The sequence below is a fragment of the Zea mays genome, chromosome 4, assembly GCF_902167145.1.
Source record: "Zea mays cultivar B73 chromosome 4, Zm-B73-REFERENCE-NAM-5.0, whole genome shotgun sequence".
NCBI lineage: Eukaryota > Viridiplantae > Streptophyta > Magnoliopsida > Poales > Poaceae > Zea > Zea mays.
In genome coordinates this window covers 151048293-151067101 of record NC_050099.1, presented here as the reverse complement: position 1 = coordinate 151067101, position 18809 = coordinate 151048293, and the positions used below count along the sequence as shown (strand labels likewise).

The 18809-nt window shown below is 47.3% G+C and overlaps 1 protein-coding gene across 3 annotated transcripts; it reads left to right on the top strand.

The window, feature by feature from the left end:
• Positions 1-245: 245 nt before the first annotated feature.
• LOC100272578 (uncharacterized) lies at positions 246-3359 on the top strand. 3 transcript variants are annotated; one of them, XM_008678522.2, is made up of 10 exons: positions 246-462; positions 534-670; positions 871-917; positions 1013-1335; positions 1481-1563; positions 1648-1723; positions 1803-1864; positions 2040-2153; positions 2242-2403; positions 2914-3359. In XM_008678522.2, the coding sequence occupies exons 1-10, from the start codon at positions 411-413 to the stop codon at positions 3028-3030; spliced, it is 1173 nt and encodes a 390-aa protein (XP_008676744.1). In that variant the 5' UTR covers positions 246-410; the 3' UTR covers positions 3031-3359. The 3 variants fall into 3 exon arrangements, with proteins under 3 accessions (XP_008676744.1, XP_035822629.1, NP_001140515.1); XM_035966736.1 differs by having other exon boundaries at positions 247-462; positions 1493-1563; positions 2058-2153; NM_001147043.1 differs by having other exon boundaries at positions 345-462; positions 2058-2153; positions 2914-3339.
• The last annotated feature ends 15450 nt before the right edge of the window (positions 3360-18809 follow it).

Below are 18809 nucleotides of genomic sequence, written 5' to 3'. Positions count from 1 at the left end.
TTTAAGGCGTGTTTTAAAAACCCATGGGTTTGCGGGTATGGGTAGTAGAAGAAAAAACCCATGCCTACGTACCCGTTGGGTTTCTATTTGAACCCATTAACAAACCCATAGGTAGAGAAATTGATTCAAACTCATACCCTAATAGAGCAAAAATCCACCGAGTTTCGGGTAGCGGGTACCCATTGCCATTTATAACCCTGACCCCTGAGTTGGCGTTGCCTTGAAGTTCAAAGTTTTTCATACTGACGTGTTTGAAAATTGGTTGGTGGGGGAGAGTACTGACCTCCTGAATTCTTTTCTACTAGAGCTAGAGCCAGGCAGCCAGCCAACGCCAAGCGGGGTAGGTTGACTCTTCTGTCTACAGCACCTACCTCTTCACACCAACTGCCGCCCCTGCTCCGAGAACCAGAATGGCCGCCGCCGATGCATCTTCGTTGCCTCCGTCCGCCATCACCTGCCGAGGTATTAGCCCGCCCCGCCTTGCTTCTTGCGTAGGGTTTAGTGGCGAGTAAAATTGGATGGCCTGCGCGCAGCGGCGGTGGCGTGGGGACCGGGCCAGCCACTGGTGATGGAGGAGGTGGAGGTCGCCCCGCCGGGGCCCATGGAGATCCGTGTCAAGGTCGTCTCCACCTCCGTCTGCCGCAGCGACGTCACTGCCTGGCAATCCAAGGTATGCACTACGGCGGCGGGGCTGCAGCCTCTGCGTTTACTATGGTAGCCTCCTGCTTATGCGTAGTAATGTATATTCTCCCTACTTGTTTGAGAATTATTTTCATATCATAATTTTTTTTCCTTAGCTGAGAGCCTGAGACAAACGATCTCTCTGATCGAATTTGCTCATCTGTGTTCTCTTCCAATTCCAACATGCAGGCGCAACTTGATCTGTTCCCCAGAGTCTTCGGCCACGAGGCATCCGGGTGCGCTCTTATCTCCCTTCATGCTGCTAAGTGCTGAGCTTTGCAAATTGCTTCTAATAATGATATCTGTTGACCTGAACGCCTTCGATCTATAGAGTAGTAGAGAGTGTCGGTGAAGGTGTGACCGAGTTCCAAGTCGGTGACCACGTTCTCACTGTCTTCATTGGGGAATGCAAGAGCTGCAAGCACTGCGTCTCAGGGAAGAGCAACATGTGCCAGAAGCTCGGTCTGGAGAGGAAGGGTGTCATGCACAGCGATCAGAAGACACGCTTCTCTGTCAAGGGGAAACCTGTGTACCATTACTGTGCAGTGTCAAGCTTCAGCGAGTACACGGTTGTCCATTCCGGATGTGCGGTGAAGGTTGGCCTGACCGTGCCAATGGACAGGGTGTGCCTGCTGAGCTGCGGTGTGTCTTCAGGTAAATCCTGAGGTTCAGAGCTTCAGATATCTGAGAGTAGCTGTGTTAGCTCGTCTGTTTGTAGGAACAGTGCCTTAGTTACCTTGCATGGTTGCACATTTTTGTGGATCTGATCATCCCTCTTTGTTCATGGTTCTATCGTTAGGACTCGGTGCAGTCTGGAATGTAGCTAATGTATCAAAGGGCTCAAGTGTAGCTATATTTGGTCTTGGGACCGTAGGACTTTCTGTGAGTATCTACATAAGGGTCCATTATAAGTTAATTCTTACATATCAAGAACTGTTGTAACGAGACCTATGTCTGCTGAGTTAGGTCGCTCAAGGTGCTAAGCTTCGAGGGGCGTCCAAGATTATAGGAGTTGATACTAATCCTGAGAAGCAAGAAAAGGGTATGCTACCTGCTACGCTGTCAAGTTGTACATTCTGCTATGAACCCTCTTTGTGTTAATTATTTTGTTCCTGGTACAGGGAAATCATTTGGTGTCACGGACTTTATTAACCCAGATGAATTGAGTGAACCTGTTCAACAGGTATTTACACCATGCAATTGGTCATCTGCTCATCGCTCTCTTTTGGTATCATGCAATTCTGCTTGACTGCTACACTAATAAACTGTTGACTTATAATCACACTATGTATGAGATGACTATTTGGGGAAATAAACAAAATACAGTGCATCATCGTTCCCTAAGTGCATGTAAGTAGATTTTTTCATGCTTGCAGGTAATCAAAAGGATTACTGATGGAGGGGTGGATTACTCATTTGAATGTGTGGGTGATTCTGGAGTAGTCTCCACTGCACTTCAATCATGTTCTGATGTAATTTCTTGTCATGCCTTTTGTTTCCATACATGCATACTTCACATATCCTATTCCCTTCTATTCATTTGCATTTCCAACTTGCTAGGGTTGGGGAGTAACTGTAACTCTTGGCTTACCAAAAGGAAAACTAGAAGTGTCTACTCATTATGCATTTCTTCTATCCGGAAGAACACTGAAGGGATCTATGTTTGGAGGATGGAAACCTAAATCTGATCTACCTTCATTGGTGGATAAATATGCAGCAAAGGTATTTATGATTCTTTTGCAGAAACAAATGTTTGAAAACAAAATAAGATTAACATTATTAATTGTTGAAGTGTATAAATGGATTGATTGCCTTCTCCCACCAGCTTAAGTTTTTGGGTTGAACCAGTTAGTGTGTCCACTTTAACATGGTATCAAAGTCAGAGGTCTCGAGTTCGAATCCTGGCAGAGGCTACACATGAGTGAGGGTGTTGAAGTGTATAAGTGGATGAACCATCTTCTCCCATCAGCTTAATCTTTTGGGTTGAACTGGTTAATACATCCACACTAACAGTAATATATTCCCCCCCTTTTGTGTTATGTGAGGTGGGATGATCTAAATATACATGTTGACATATTGGATGGTGATTGTGTAGTAAAATTGATGGCAGAAAACTACTGATTACTATGACACTTATTTGACGTATTGGTTGAATGCTTTTAAGCTTAAAAAGGATTTAGAAAGCATAAACTCGCATTGACTAATGTATCTTGTATTCTTGTCATTTATCAGGAAATCCAAGTTGATGGCCTAGTCACGCATGATATACCATTCAATGAAATCAACAAAGCGCTTGAGTTGATGCTAGAAAACAAGTGCTTGAGATGTGTGATTCACATGCCACGGTAACAGGGTCGAACAGCTGCACATAATAATATGATATCTACCATATGTTGCATATCTGCTCTTTCTACCTTGATCATCTTTGTGGCTCAACCGTTCAAGTACTCATCAGTCATCACCACGCCGGAGCTTGAGTTTTTGTCCTTTTCTAGTCCCCTGGTAAAGTTGTTGTAAATCCAGCTATCCATCAAGAATTATCAGGAGAACTACACTGATTTGCTTTTGTATCTTCATACTTTTTCTTCTAGAATTGTCTTCTTATATTGAATCTTTAATGTCTGTTCTGTTATTTTAATGCTCCATGTACAAACCATCAAGCAAATATTGTTCTTCCAGCCGGTGCCAGTTCTGATGATAGACGGGGGCATATGCTGAAGAACAGAAGGACTAAGGGGTGTTTGAATGTACTAGAGATAATAATTAGCTGCTAAAATTAGTTGAGAAGACATTCAAACAGTCTAGCTAATAGTTCAACTATTAGCTATTTTTAGGTGGTGTTTGAATGCACTAGAGCTAATAGTTAATGACTAAAATTAGTTGAAACATCCTAGCTAATAGTTCAGCTATTAGCTATTTTTGGTAAATTAGTTAATAGTAAGGTAGTTATTTGTTAGCTAGCTAATTTCACTAACAATTTTTAGCCAACTAAGGCCCTGTTTGGTTTTATTAGTCCTAGGACTAAAGTTTAGTTAAGAGACTAATCTTTAGTCCCTACCCTGTTTGGTTCTAGAGACTAAACATGAGCTAAACACAGTTAAAGCAGTATACAAATACCAAAATGCTCTCACACTTGCCCCTGCTGCTTATACAAACACCTGTGCGTGCTTATACAAACAAACCTAGCACGTGCTTATACAAACACCTGCGCGTGCTTATATTTCAAATGAGCAAATGAGTTTCAAATATTCCAAATGAGTATACAAATGAGAAGCAACCACAAATATATTTCGAATATTCCAAATGCAGCTCGAGGGCAGAAGAGGAAATTTTGCTGTTTAGTCCCGTTTAGGAGCCCTTGGAGGGACTAGAGACTAAAGTGGTTTAGTCCCTCTATTAGTTCTTGTGTTTGGAGAATTAGGGACTAAAAGGTAGGGACTAAACATTAGTCCTATGGAACCAAATAGGGCCTAACTATTAATTCTAGTGTATTCAAGCACCCCCTTAGCAAATTAGCTAATAGCTAGCTATTTTTAGTTAGCTAATTATACTAGCAATTTTTTAGCCAACTAACTATTAGCTAAGGAGGTGTTTAAATGCACTAGAGCTAATAGCTAGTGGATAAAATTAGCTAGATACATCCAAACACCGTAGCTAATAGTTCAGTTATTAGGGAACGTTTGAATGCACTAGAGCTAATAGTTAGTTGGCTAAAAATTTACTAGTAAAATTAGCTAGTTAATAAATAGTTAGCTAACTGTTAACTAATTTACTAAAAATAGCTAATAGTTAAACTATTAGCTAGGATGTTTGGATGTCTTCAACTTATTTTAGCCACTAACTATTAGCTTTAGTGGATTCAAACACCCCCTTAGTTATTTTTAGTAAATTAGTTAATATTTAGCTAGCTATTTGTTAGCTAACTAATTTCAATAGTAAATTTTTAGCTAACTAACTATTAGCTCTAGTGCATTCAAATACTCCCTAAAATGGGTGAAGATATTGATAGGTGGGGTCGGCTAACAAGTGGGATCTGCTGACAACTGCAGTGCAACCAAACGACTTCAAACTTCAGCAAAAGCCTACAAGGCACAACAGTTTTTCTAAAGCACGAAACTCACAATAACTTTTTAAAACACGCATATTAATCAAACATACCCTAAGAGATCTTATTAAAAAACATTGTCATTTGCAAGATCTTCCTGACTTTACATGCCATTCATGTTACAACAGAGTCTTGTTGACTTGGTCACTGGTAACAAGACCATTCCCTCTTTCCAAAACCGCCTTGTGTTTGGTAATATTAGTCTAATGCGACGCTCCCAAATGTTTTTAGGCAAAACCGGGGGCGACACCCACCTTTTTCATATTAAATGAACAAGAGTCCAAGGCATTCAAGATGAATGCCTATTAGAGCACAAGAATGTACAAGAAATTCGAGTACACTACACATCAATTCCTCTTCTAACAGGGGAAAACGGTATTGCTAAATGTACAGATCATCCACCACTTTAGACAACATAGCGCGCATAGTGGATGTTTCATCTCTAAAGACAGAGTTATTTCGACGTTCCCAAATTCGCCATAAAACCGCGTGTGGAGGATCTCGAGATGCGCTACTAGAGAGTAGAGACTCATCCTCCTGAGCAAAGGTTGATCAAAGGCAGATAGCCTCCTAAGAGCAAACTAGATCTAAATAAGCCACTCGCGAGACATTGTAGACCGAGGGGCACTAAACAAAGGTGTGGAGTCGGTCTTCAGCAGCTCCATCACATAGGGGGCATATGGGAGCAAGGATGATATTGTGCCTGAACAGTCGATTGCGAGTAGGTAACCTATCTTTCTTGAAGAGCCAGAAGAAGATTTTAATTTTGTTGGGGATCCTAAGCTTCCAAACTTTTGTGATTGCCGCAACATTTGCATCAGGTTGAGGGTTGGAAGCCAGGTACGCATGTCGGGAGCTGAAGGAGCATCTTCCTACTGTCTGGACGATTTTCCAGCTGAACCTACGATAAGATAGGTAGCAAGCTCGGCAGTCGCAGTGTTAGTCAACCCGGGGTGCAAACGCAAATCAAAATCATGACTGAAAACTCCAAATACCGAGAGGTTAGGCTGGGTCGCAAGGGAAAAAGGGAGTGGAAGGAATGGGCAAGCGTGTTGGGGGAAAGCCAGACGTCATGCCAGAAATAATTGGTCTTGTCATCCCCAATAACAACAGTAGTGATCTTTCTATAGAAGTCAATAGTGGAGAGGAAGATCCGCCCAAAGTAGGATGAAGGGGGAGGGGAGACGGGATAAGGATGGGATCACAACGCCCCAGACACCATTCTTTCCATGTAGTTAGGGGGCCACCAAGAATTTTATCTGTGAATTTGAGGAGAAGGCAACAATTTTGAGTTTCTAGATAATGGAGAACAAGGCCACCGAGACTTTTGGGGAGACAAATGGTGTCCCAAGCAATGAGGCATTTGGAACCATGATAATAATCAGAACCCAACCAGAAAAATGCACGCCTATTGTCGGCGTTTCGACCCGGGGGTCCCTGGACCAACGAGTAAATTGTCGCTGCGTGTCCCAGCCCAGATGGGTCGGCGCGAGACGGAACACAAGGGGGAAACAGTAAGGGGAAACCGCGGCCTCGTGTTGTCCTGCGCCCAGGGCGGATGCGCTTGCAGTAGAGGGTTACAAACGTTCGCGAGGGAGAGAGATAGAGCAAGAGCCTTGTGCGTCGGCCCGTTCTCCCGCGCGGCCACCTCCTCGTACGAGAGCCCTGGACCTTCCTTTTATAGATGTAAGGAGAGGGCCCAGGTGTACAATGGGGGGTGTAGCAATGTGCTAACGTGTCTAGCAAAGGGGAACTAGAGCCCTATGTACATGCCGTCGTGGCTGTCGGAGAGGTGTTGCTTCCCTGTTCATGTGATGTCGTGGTCGTCGGAGGAGCGCTTGAGCCCTATGGAAGTACAGCTGTCGGGGCTGTCGGATCCTTGTTGACGTCTCCTTGCTTCCGTAAGGGGCTGAGAACCACCGTCGTCATGGAGCACGCGGGGTGCCATCATTACCTGTTTTACCGGGGCGAGCCAGATGGGACGCCGGTCTTGTTCCCTGTAGCCTGAGCTAGCTAGGGGTAGGGTAATGATGGGCCCCCTGTGACGTGGTCGGTCCGAGCCCGAGGTCGGGCGAGGCGGTGACTCCTCCGAGGTCGAGGCTGAGTCCGAGCCCTGGGGTCAGGCGAGGCGGAGACCGTCTTCCGGAGTCGAGGTTGAGTCCGAGCCCTGGGGTCGGGCGAGGCGGAGTCCGTCTTCCGAGGTCGAGGTCGAGTCCGAGCCCTGGGGTCGGGCGAGGCGGAGTTCGTCGTCCGAGGTCGAGGTTGAGTCCGAGCCCTGGGGTCAGGCGAGGCGGAGACCGTCTTCCGAGGCCGAGACGGGGGCCGAGCCCTGGGGTCGGGCGAGGCGGAGCTTCCTATGGCGCTCAAGGCTGGACTTAGCTGCTGTCGGCCTCACTCTGGCGAGTGGCACAGTAGTCGGAGCAGGGCAGGCGGCGCTGTTTTCCTGTCAGGTCAGTCAGTGGAGCGGCGAAGTGACTGCGGTCACTTCGGCCTTATCGACTGAGGAGCGTGCGTCAGGATAAGGTGTCAGGCGATCCTTGCATTGAATGCTTGCGATACGGTCGGTTGGCGTGGCGATCTGGCCAAGGTTGCTTCTCCGCGAAGCCTGCCCGAGCTGGGCCTCGGGCGAGTCGAAGGTGCGCCCGTTGCTTTAGGGGACCCTCGGGCGAGACGTGAATCCTCCTGGGTCGGTTGTCTTTGCCCGAGGCTGGGCTCGGGCGAGGCGAGATCGTGTCCCTTGAGTGGACGGAGCCTTGACCTGAATTGCGCCCATCAGGCCTTTGCAGCTTTGTGCTGATGGGGGTTACCAGCTGAGATTAGGAGTCTTGGGGGTACCCCTAATTATGGTCCCCGACAGTAGCCCCCGAGCCTCGAAGGGAGTGTTAGTACTCGCTTGGAGGCTTTTGTCGCACTTTTTTGCAAGGGGACCGGCCTTTCTCGGTTGCATTTCGTTCCGGTGGGTGCGCGCGAGCGCACCCGCCGGGTGTAGCCCCCGAGGCCTCGGAGGAGTGGTTTGACTCCTTCGAGGTCTTAATGCCTTTCGTGATGGTCGGTCTGGTTGTTCCCTCATGCGAACTGGTCGTTGCCCGGGTGCATAGTCAGGTTCCAAGTTCTCGGGCTGGTATGTTGACGCTGTCAACGGTTTGGCCGGAGCCGGGTTCGCGAGAGCAGCCCCCGAGCCTCTGCACAGAGCGAGAGGACAGTCAAGGACTGACTCGGCTTTTTTCATACGACCCTTCGTCGCCTTTCCGCAAGGAGGAGGGGGGAAAGCGCCATGTTGCCCTCGGAGGGCGCCGAACATGGTGTCTCTAGTGAGTTGCTAACGGGTGATCCGAGTGGACGCTCGTGCCCCGTTCGATAAGGGTCGGCTAGTGGCCCAGAGGCACGCTCCAAAAGTACATGCAGGTGATTTGCCGGACCCGGTCCCATTTGATAGGGTCCGAGGGCTCGATGCCTCCCTCTGATGGGATTCCGTTACAGAATCGCTCATGCTGGTCTCGGAAATGTCCTAGGGTACCTCGAGAGCGTAGCCCGAGCCTCGGCCATGTATCGGACGTACCCAGAGTCATCCCTCGCTCTGCGTGCTCTGAGGCGGCTGTCTAACCCTTCGGGGGCCAGCCTACGAACCCCTGATCAGTAGTGGGTGCGGAGCCCGAGTGGCCTGAGGCGGCTGTCGAACCCTTCCGAGGGGCCAGCCTTCGAACCCCTGACTAGTAGTGGGTGCGAAGCCCGAGTGCTCTGAGGCGGTTGTCGAACCCTTCCGAGGGGCCAGCCTTCGAACCTCTGATCAGTAGGAGGGATCGGGGCCCGCTTCCTTCGCGGAGAAGGATCCCTTTCGGAGTATCCCCTTTCCCGGTCCCTATAGCAAGAGAGAGAAAGGGGAAGAGGAAAATGATACGAAATTGAACGACGTGGCGCACCTTTTTTGACGCGGTCATTATGGCGGAGGTGAAGCGTCGCCTGCTTCGCCTGCCAAAGGTGTCGCCTGCCCTGCCGCAGAGTTAATGCGATGTGACGAGTGGTTCGCGGGGCAGCCATTGTGCGTGCGCGAGCCGTTCGAGGAACGGAACACGGGCGCGTCGTCTTCACGCCGTGGGAGAGGGTTCTCTCGCTGTCCCAGGAGGGGATGTGAGCCTGCAGACGACTTGACCGCTGCTTCCGCCCGCCTGCCGCCACCATTACTGTCGGCCCACTTTTGGCCATATCGACCGTCGCGCCTTCTCCCGCGGCTGACTGACCCGTGACCGATGTGCTCGGTTGGCACTGTTGGGCCATGCGCAGGGTTGCCTCGAGTCGCGGCACCGGTTCCGCAGTCGAGAAGGCGCGGTACTGGCGCAAGTGGCGGTGCAGTTTCTCGCACGTAGTAACCGGCGCGCCGGTTACATGACGTGTGGGCCTGGGCCTCCATGCTGGACGCGTCGAAGTCGAAAGGGCGCGCCCCCTTGGTGCGGTTACATGCCGCCTGCATGGCGGTCCGCCCTTTCACCCGCTGGTCTAGGCGAAAGTGGAGGAGTGCTTGTAACAGCTGGGCAGTTACACGCTCCGCGCGCGGCGGTTTGGCTCCTTCTGTCCTGGGCCAGCTTGCATGACGCGTGGGACCCAGCCCCCGTGTCGTAGGGGGAGGACCTTGGAGCGTGTTGGTGAAGACTCAGTCTGCGACGGCTGAGGACGCAAGTGGGGAGAGTCGCCTTTAAAAAGGGGGCGACCCCCTTGGATGGCAGCCATGCCTTCGCACTCCCCTCATGCATCGTGTCCTTCCACCTTCCTGATAGTCGCCTAGAGGGGGGGTGAATAGGGCGAAACTGAAATTCACAAAAATAATCACAACTACAAGCCGGGTTAGCGTTAGAAATATAATCGAGTCCACGAGAGAGGGCGGAAAAACAAATTGCAAGCGAATAATGAAGTGAGACACGCGGATTTGTTTTACCGAGGTTCGGTTCTCTCAAACCTACTCCCCGTTGAGGAGGCCACAAAGGCCGGGTCTCTTTCAACCCTTCCCTCTCTCAAACGGTCCCTTGGACCGAGTGAGCTTCTCTTCTCAAATCACTTGGGAATCAAACTTCCCGCAAGGGCCACCACACGATTGGTGCCTCTTGCCTCAATTACAAGTGAGTGTTTGATCACACGAAAGAATGCGAAAGAAAAGAAGCGATCCAAGCGCAAGAGCTCAAATGAACACTACAAATCACTCTCTCTAGTCACTAGGGCTTTGTGTGGAGTTGGGAGAGGATTTGATCTCTTTTTGGTGTGCTTGCAATGAATGCTAGCTCTTGTATAGTGGTTGGAAGCTGGGAAACTTGGATGCTATGAATGGTGGGGTGGTTGGGGTATTTATAGCCCCAACCACCAAAAGTGGCCGTTGGGAGGCTGTCTGTTCGATGGCGCACCGGACAGTCCGGTGCACACCGGACAGTCCGGTGCCCCCGCCACGTCATCAGTGCCGTTGGAAATTGACCGTTGGAGTTCTGACTTCTGGGCCCGCCTTGATGTCCGGTGGCGCACCGGACATGCACTGTTCACTGTCCGGTGCGCCGGCATGGGCGACTCTGACTTCTGCGCGCGCTGCGCGCGCATTAAATGCCGTCGCAGGTAGCCATTGGCGCGAAGTAGCCGTTGCTCCGAGGATGCACTGGACAGTCCGGTGTACACCGGACAGTCCGGTGAATTTTAGCGGAGCAGCTGAAGTGAAAACCCGAGGCTGGCGAGTTCCGGAGGCCGCCCTTCCTTGGAGCACCGGACATGTCCGGTGTACACCGGACATGTCCGGTGAATTATAGCGGAGTTGCCTCTGGAAATTCCCGAAGGTGGCGAGTTTGTGTTGAAGTCCTCTGGTGCACCGGACATGTCCGGTGGTGCACCGGACACTGTCCGGTGTACACCGGACAGTCCGGTGCCCCCAGACCAGAGGTGCCTTCGGTTGCCTTTAGCTCTCTATTTGAACCCAACTTTGGTCCTTTTAATTGGCTTGATGTGAACCTTTGACACCTGTATAACTTATTAACTAGAGCAAACTAGTTAGTCCAAAGATTTGTGTTGGGCAATTCAACCACCAAAATTATATAGGAACTAGGTGTAAGCCTAATTTCCTTTCAATCTCCCCCTTTTTGGTGATTGATGCCAACACAAACCAAAGCAAATATAGAATTGCATAATTGAACTAGTTTGTATGATGTAAGTGCAAAGGTTGCTTGGAATTGAGCCAATATAAGTACTTACAAGATATGTATGGATTGTTTCTTCATCTTTAACATTTTGGACCACACTTGCACCACATGTTTTGTTTTTGCAAAAATCTTTTGTAAATCTTTTCAAAGTTCTTTTGCAAATAGTCAAGGGTAAATGAATAAGAGTTTGCAAAGCATTTTCAAATTTTGAAATTTTCTCCCCCTGTTTCAAATGCTTTTCCTTTGACTAAACAAAACTCCCCCTAAATGAAATCATCCTCTTAGTGTTCAAGAGGGTTTTGATGATTCAAATTGAAATACTATTTTCTCCCCCTTTTTAACTCAAAAACATACCAATTGAAAAATACTCTTGGAAAACACTAATTTTTTTTTTGAAATTGGTGGTGGTGCGGTCCTTTTGCTTTGGGCTCATACTTTCTCCCCCTTTGGCATGAATCGCCAAAAACGGAATCATTAGAGCCCTCGAAGTATTTTCTCCTCCTTTGGTCATAAAATAAATGAATGAAGAGTATACCAAAGTTGGAGAGATGCTCGGAGTGACGGCGAAGGAAGAGTAGTGGAGTGGAGTGGAAGCCTTTGTCTTCGCCGAAGACTCCAATTCCCTTTCAATATACCTATGACTTGGTTTGAAATACTCTTGAAAACACATTAGTCATAGCATATACAAAAGAGACATGATCAAAGGTATATTTATGAGCTATGTGTGCAAGTTAGCAAAAGAAATTCCTAGAATCAAGAATATTGAGCTCATGCCTAAGTTTGGTAAAAGTTTGTTCGTCAAGAGGCTTGGTAAAGATATCGGCTAATTGATCTTTAGTATTAATGTATGCAATCTCGATATCTCCCTTTTGTTGGTGATCCCTAAGAAAATGATACCGAATGGCTATGTGCTTAGTGCGGCTATGCTCGACGGGATTGTCAGCCATTTTAATTGCACTCTCATTATCACACAGCAAAGGGACTTTGGTTAATTTGTAACCGTAGTCCCGCAGGGTTTGCCTCATCCAAAGCAATTGAGCGCAACAATGACCTGCGGCAATATATTCGGCTTCGGCAGTAGAAAGAGCGACCGAATTTTGCTTCTTTGAAGCCCAAGACACCAAGGATCTTCCCAAGAACTGGCAAGTCCCCGATGTGCTCTTTCTATTAATCTTACACCCTGCCCAATCGGCATCCGAATAACCAATCAAATCAAATGTGGATCCCCGAGGGTACCAAAGCCCAAACTTAGGTGTATAAGCCAAATATCTCAAGATTCGTTTTACGGCCGTAAGGTGTGATTCCTTAGGGTCGGCTTGGAATCTTGCACACATGCAAACGGAAAGCATAATGTCCGGTCGAGATGCACATAAATAAAGCAATGAACCAATCATCGACCGGTATACCTTTTGATCCACGGACTTACCTCCCGTGTCGAGGTCGAGATGCCCATTGGTTCCCAAGGGTGTCTTGATGGGCTTGGCATCCTTCATCCCAAACTTGTTTAGAATGTCTTGAGTGTACTTCGTTTGGCTAATGAAGGTGCCCTCTTGGAGTTGCTTTACTTGGAATCCTAAGAAATACTTCAACTCCCCCATCATAGACATCTCAAATTTCTGTGTCATAATCCTACTAAACTCTTCACATGTAGACTCGTTAGTAGACCCAAATATAATATCATCAACATAAATTTGGCATACAAACAAGTCATTTTCAAGAGTTTTAGTAAAGAGTGTAGGATCGGCTTTTCCGACTTCGAAGCCATTAGCAATAAGGAAATCTCTAAGGCATTCATACCATGCTCTTGGGGCTTGCTTGAGCCCATAAAGCGCCTTAGAGAGCTTATAGACATGGTTAGGATACTCATTGTCTTCAAAGCCGGGAGGTTGCTCAACATAGACCTCTTCCTTGATTGGTCCATTGAGGAAGGCACTTTTCACGTCCATTTGATAAAGCTTAAAGCCATGGTAAGTAGCATAGGCTAATAATATGCGAATTGACTCAAGCCTAGCTACGGGTGCATAGGTTTCACCGAAATCCAAACCTTCGACTTGGGAGTATCCCTTGGCCACAAGTCGAGCTTTGTTCCTTGTCACCACACCATGCTCATCTTGCTTGTTGCGGAAGACCCATTTGGTTCCTACAACATTTTGGTTAGGACGTGGAACTAAATGCCATACCTCATTTCTAGTGAAGTTGTTGAGCTCCTCTTGCATCGCCACCACCCAATCCGAATCTTGTAGTGCTTCCTCTACCCTGTGTGGCTCAATAGAGGAAACAAACGAATAATGTTCACAAAAATGTGCAATACGAGATCTAGTAGTTACCCCCTTATGAATGTCGCCGAGGATGGTGTCGACGGGGTGATCTCGTTGGATTGCTTGGTGGACTCTTGGGTGTGGCGGCCTTTGCTCTTTATCCTCCTTGTCTTGATCATTTGCATCTCCCCCTTGATCATTGTCGTCATCTTGAGGTGGCTCATTTGCTTGATCTTCTACTTCATCAACTTGAGCTTCATCCTCATTTTGAGTCGGTGGAGATGCTAGCGTGGAGGAGGATGGTTGATCTTGTGCATGTGGAGGCTCTTCGGATTCCTTAGGACACACATCCTCAATGGACATGTTCCTTAGCGCTATGCATGGAGCCTGTTCTTCACCTATCTCATCAAGATCAACTTGCTCTACTTGAGAGCCGTTAGTCTCGTCAAACACAACGTCACAAGAAACTTCAACAAGTCCTGAGGACTTGTTAAAGACTCTATATGCCCTTGTGTTTGAGTCATATCCTAATAAAAAGCCTTCTACAGTTTTAGGAGCAAATTTAGATTTTCTACCTCTCTTAACAAGAATAAAGCATTTGCTACCAAAAACTCTAAAATATGAAATACTTGGCTTTTTACCGGTTAGGAGTTCATAGGATGTCTTCTTGAGGATTCGGTGTAGATACAATCGGTTGATGGCGTAGCAAGCGGTGTTGACCGCCTCGGCCCAAAACCGATCCGAAGTCTTGTACTCATCAATCATGGTTCTTGCCATGTCCAATAGAGTTCGATTCTTCCTCTCCACTACACCATTTTGTTGTGGAGTGTAGGGAGAAGAGAACTCATGCTTGATGCCCTCCTCCTCAAGGAAGCCTTCAATTTGAGAGTTCTTGAACTCCGTCCTGTTGTCGCTTCTAATTTTCTTGATCCTTAAGCCGAACTCATTTTGAGCCCGTCTCAAGAATCCCTTTAAGGTCTCTTGGGTTTGAGATTTTTCCTGCAAAAAGAACACCCAAGTGAAGCGAGAATAATCATCCACTATTACAAGACAATACTTACTCCCGCCGATGCTTATGTAAGCAACGGGCCGAAAAGATCCATGTGGAGTAGCTCAAGCGGCCTGTCGGTCGTCATGATGTTCTTGTGTGGATGTTGGGTTCCAACTTGCTTCCCGGCTTGACATGCGCTACAAATCCTGTCTTTCTCAAAGTGAACATTTGTTAATCCTAAAATGTGTTCTCCCTTTAGAAGCTTATGAAGATTCTTCATTCCAACATGGGCTAGTCGGCGGTGCCAGAGCCAACCCATGTTAGTCTTAGCAATTAAGCAAGTGTCGAGCTCAGCTCTATTAAAATCTACTAAGTATAGCTGACCCTCTAACACTCCTTAAATGCTATTGAATCATCACTTCTTCTAAAGACAGTGACACCTACATCAGTGAATAGACAGTTGTAGCCCATTTGACATAATTGGGATACGGAAAGCAAATTGTAATCTAAAGAATCTACAAGAAAAACATTGGAAATAGTATGGTCAGGTGACATAGCAATTTTACCCAGTCCTTTGACCAAACCTTGATTTCCATCCCCGAATGTGATAGCTCGTTGGGGATCTTGGTTTTTCTCATATGAGGAGAACATCTTTTTCTCCCCTGTCATGTGGTTTGTGCACCCGCTGTCGAGTATCCAACTTGAGCCCCCGGATGCATAAACCTACAATATAATTTTAGTTCTTGACTTTAGGTACCCAAACGGTTTTGGGTCCTTTGGCATTAGAAACAAGAACTTTGGGTACCCAAACACAAGTCTTGGTGCTCTTGTGTTTGCCCCCAACAAACTTGGCAACTACCTTGCCGGATTTGTTAGTAAGCACATATGATGCATCAAAAGTTTTGAATGAAATAGCATGATCATTTGATGCAATAGGAGTTTTCTTTCTAGGCAACTTGGCACGGGTTGGTTGCATAGAACTAGATGCCTCACCCTTATACATAAAAGCATGATTAGGGCCAGAGTGAGACTTCCTAGAGTGAATTCTCCTAATTTTGCTCTCGGGATAACCGACAGGGTACAAAATGTAACCCTCGTTATCCTGAGGCATGGGAGCCTTGCCCTTCACAAAGTTGGACAAGTTCTTAGGAGGGGCATTAAGTTTGACATTGTCTCCCCTTTGGAAGCCAATGCCATCCTTGATGCCCGGGCGTCTCCCATTATAGAGCATACTTCTAGCAAATTTAAACTTTTCATTTTCCAAGTTATGCTCGGCAATTTTTGCATCTAATTTTGCTATATGATCATTTTGTTGTTTAATTAAGACCATGTGATCATGAATAGCATCAATATCAATATCTCTACATCTAGTACAAATAGAAACATGCTCAACATTAGATGTAGAGGGTTTGCAAGATTTTAATTCAACAACCTTAGCATGTAACATATCATTCTTAGTTCTAAGGTCGGAAATAATAGAATTGCAAACATCAAAATCTTTAGCCTTAGCAATCAAATTTTCATTTTCTACTCTAAGGCTAGCAAGAGAATCATTCAATTCCTTAATCTTAGCAAGCAAGTCATTATTATCATTTCTAAGATTGGGAATTGAAGCATCACAAACATGAGACTCAACCTTAGCAATTAAACTAGCATTTTCATTTCTAAGGTTGGCAATAGTGTCATGGCAAGTGCTTAGCTCACTAGATAGTTTTTGACATTTTTCTACTTCTAGAGCATAAGCATTTTTAACCTTAACATGTTTCTTGTTTTCTTTAATTAGAAAATCCTCTTGGGAATCCAAAAGGTCATCTTTTTCATGAATAGCACTAATTAATTCATTTAATTTTTCCTTTTGTTCCATGTTAAGATTGGCAAAAAGGGTAAACAAGTTATCCTCCTCATCACTAGCATTATCATCACTAGAGGACTCATATTTTGTGGAGGATTTAGATTTAACCTTTTTCCTTTTGTCGTCCTTTGCCATGAGGCACTTGTGGCCGACGTTGGGGAAGAGAAGCCCCTTGGTGACGGCGATGTTGGCGGCGTCCTCGTCGGAGGAGGACTCGGTGGAGCTCTCGTCGGAGTCCCACTCGCGGCACACGTGGGCATCGCCTCCCCTCTTCTTGTGGTACCTCTTCTTTTCTCTTCTCTTGCCCTTCTTGTCGTTGTCCCTGTCACTGTCACTTGATAATGGACATTTAGCGATAAAGTGACCGGGCTTACCACACTTGTAGCAAACCTTCTTGGAACGGGTTTTGTAATCCTTCCCCTTCCGTTGCTTGAGGATTTGGCAAAAGCTTTTGATGATTAAAGCCATCTCCTCATTGTCGAGCTTGGAGGCGTCAATTGGTTGTCTACTTGGTGTAGACTCCTCCTTCTTCTCCTCCGTCGCTTTGAAGGCCACCGGTTGCGCCTCGGATGTGGAGGGTTCGTCAAGCTCGTTGATCTTCTTTGATCCTTTGATCATACATTCAAAACTCACAAAATTCCCGATAACTTCCTCGGGTGTCATTAGTGGGTATCTCGGATTACCACGAATTAATTGAACTTGAGTGGGGTTAAGGAAGATGAGAGCTCTTAGAATAACCTTAACCACCTCGTGATCGTCCCACTTTTTGCTCCCGAGGTTGCGCACTTGGTTCACCAAAGTTTTGAGCCGGTTGTACATGTCTTGTGGCTCTTCCCCTTGGCGAAGTCGAAAACGACCGAGCTCCCCCTCGATCGTTTCCCGCTTGGTGATCTTTGTTAGTTCATCACCCTCGTGCGCGGTCTTGAGGAGGTCCCAAATTTCTTTTGCATTCTTCAACCCTTGCACCTTGTTGTACTCCTCTCTATTTAGAGAGGCCAAGAGTATGGTTGTGGCTTGGGAGTTGAAGTGCTCGATTTGGGCCACCTCGTCCTCATCATAATCCTCATCCCCTATTGATGGTACCTGTGCTCCAAACTCAACAACATTCCATATACTTTTGTGGAGTGAGGTTAGATGAAATTTCATTAAATCACTCCACCTAGCATAATCTTCACCGTCAAAGGTTGGCGGTTTGCCTAATGGAACGGAAAGTAATGGAGTATGTCTAGATGTACGAGGATAGTGTAAGGGGATCTTACTAAACTTCTTACGCTCTTGGCGTTTAGAAGTTACGGAGGGCGCATCGGAGTCGGAGGTCGATGTAGATGAAGTGTCGGTCTCGTAGTAGACCACTTTCCTCATCCTCTTGTGCTTGTCGCCTTTCCGATGCGACTTGTGAGAAGAAGATTTTTCCTTCTTCTCTTTGTGGTGAGAAGAGGAAGATCTTTTCTCCTTCCGTTTGGAGGAGTCCTTCTTCTTCTCCTTCCTCTTTGTGCGGGACTCTTCCGATGAAGTGCTCCCGTGGCTTGTAGTGGGCTTTTCGCCGGTCTCCATCTCCTTCTTGGTGTGATCTCCCGACATCACTTCGAGCGGTTAGGCTCTAATGAAGCACCGGGCTCTGATACCAATTGATAGTCGCCTAGAGGGGGGGTGAATAGGGCGAAACTGAAATTCACAAAAATAATCACAACTACAAGCCGGGTTAGCGTTAGAAATATAATCGAGTCCACGAGAGAGGGCGGAAAAACAAATTGCAAGCGAATAATGAAGTGAGACACGCGGATTTGTTTTACCGAGGTTCGGTTCTCTCAAACCTACTCCCCGTTGAGGAGGCCACAAAGGCCGGGTCTCTTTCAACCCTTCCCTCTCTCAAACGGTCCCTTGGACCGAGTGAGCTTCTCTTCTCAAATCACTTGGGAATCAAACTTCCCGCAAGGGCCACCACACGATTGGTGCCTCTTGCCTCAATTACAAGTGAGTGTTTGATCACACGAAAGAATGCGAAAGAAAAGAAGCGATCCAAGCGCAAGAGCTCAAATGAACACTACAAATCACTCTCTCTAGTCAGTAGGGCTTTGTGTGGAGTTGGGAGAGGATTTGATCTCTTTTTGGTGTGCTTTGCAATGAATGCTAGCTCTTGTATAGTGGTTGGAAGCTGGGAAACTTGGATGCTATGAATGGTGGGGTGGTTGGGGTATTTATAGCCCCAACCACCAAAAGTGGCCGTTGGGAGGCTGTCTGTTCGATGGCGCACCGGACAGTCCGGTGCCCCCGCCACGTCATCAGTGCCGTTGGAAATTGACCGTTGGAGTTCTGACTTCTGGGCCCGCCTTGATGTCCGGTGGTGCACCGGACATGCACTGTTCATGTCCGGTGCGCCGGCATGGGCGACTCTGACTTCTGCGCGCGCTGCGCGCGCATTAAATGCCGTCGCAGGTAGCCGTTGGCGCGAAGTAGCCGTTGCTCCGAGGATGCACCGGACAGTCCGGTGTACACCGGACAGTCCGGTGAATTTTAGCGAAGCAGCTGAAGTGAAAACCCGAGGCTGGCGAGTTCCGGAGGCCGCCCTTCCTTGGAGCACCGGACATGTCCGGTGTACACCGGACAGTCCGGTGAATTATAGCGGAGTTGCCTCTGGAAATTCCCGAAGGTGGCGAGTTTGTGTTGAAGTCCTCTGGTGCACCGGACAGTCCGGTGCCCCCAGACCAGAGGTGCCTTCGGTTGCCTTTAGCTCTCTATTTGAACCCAACTTTGG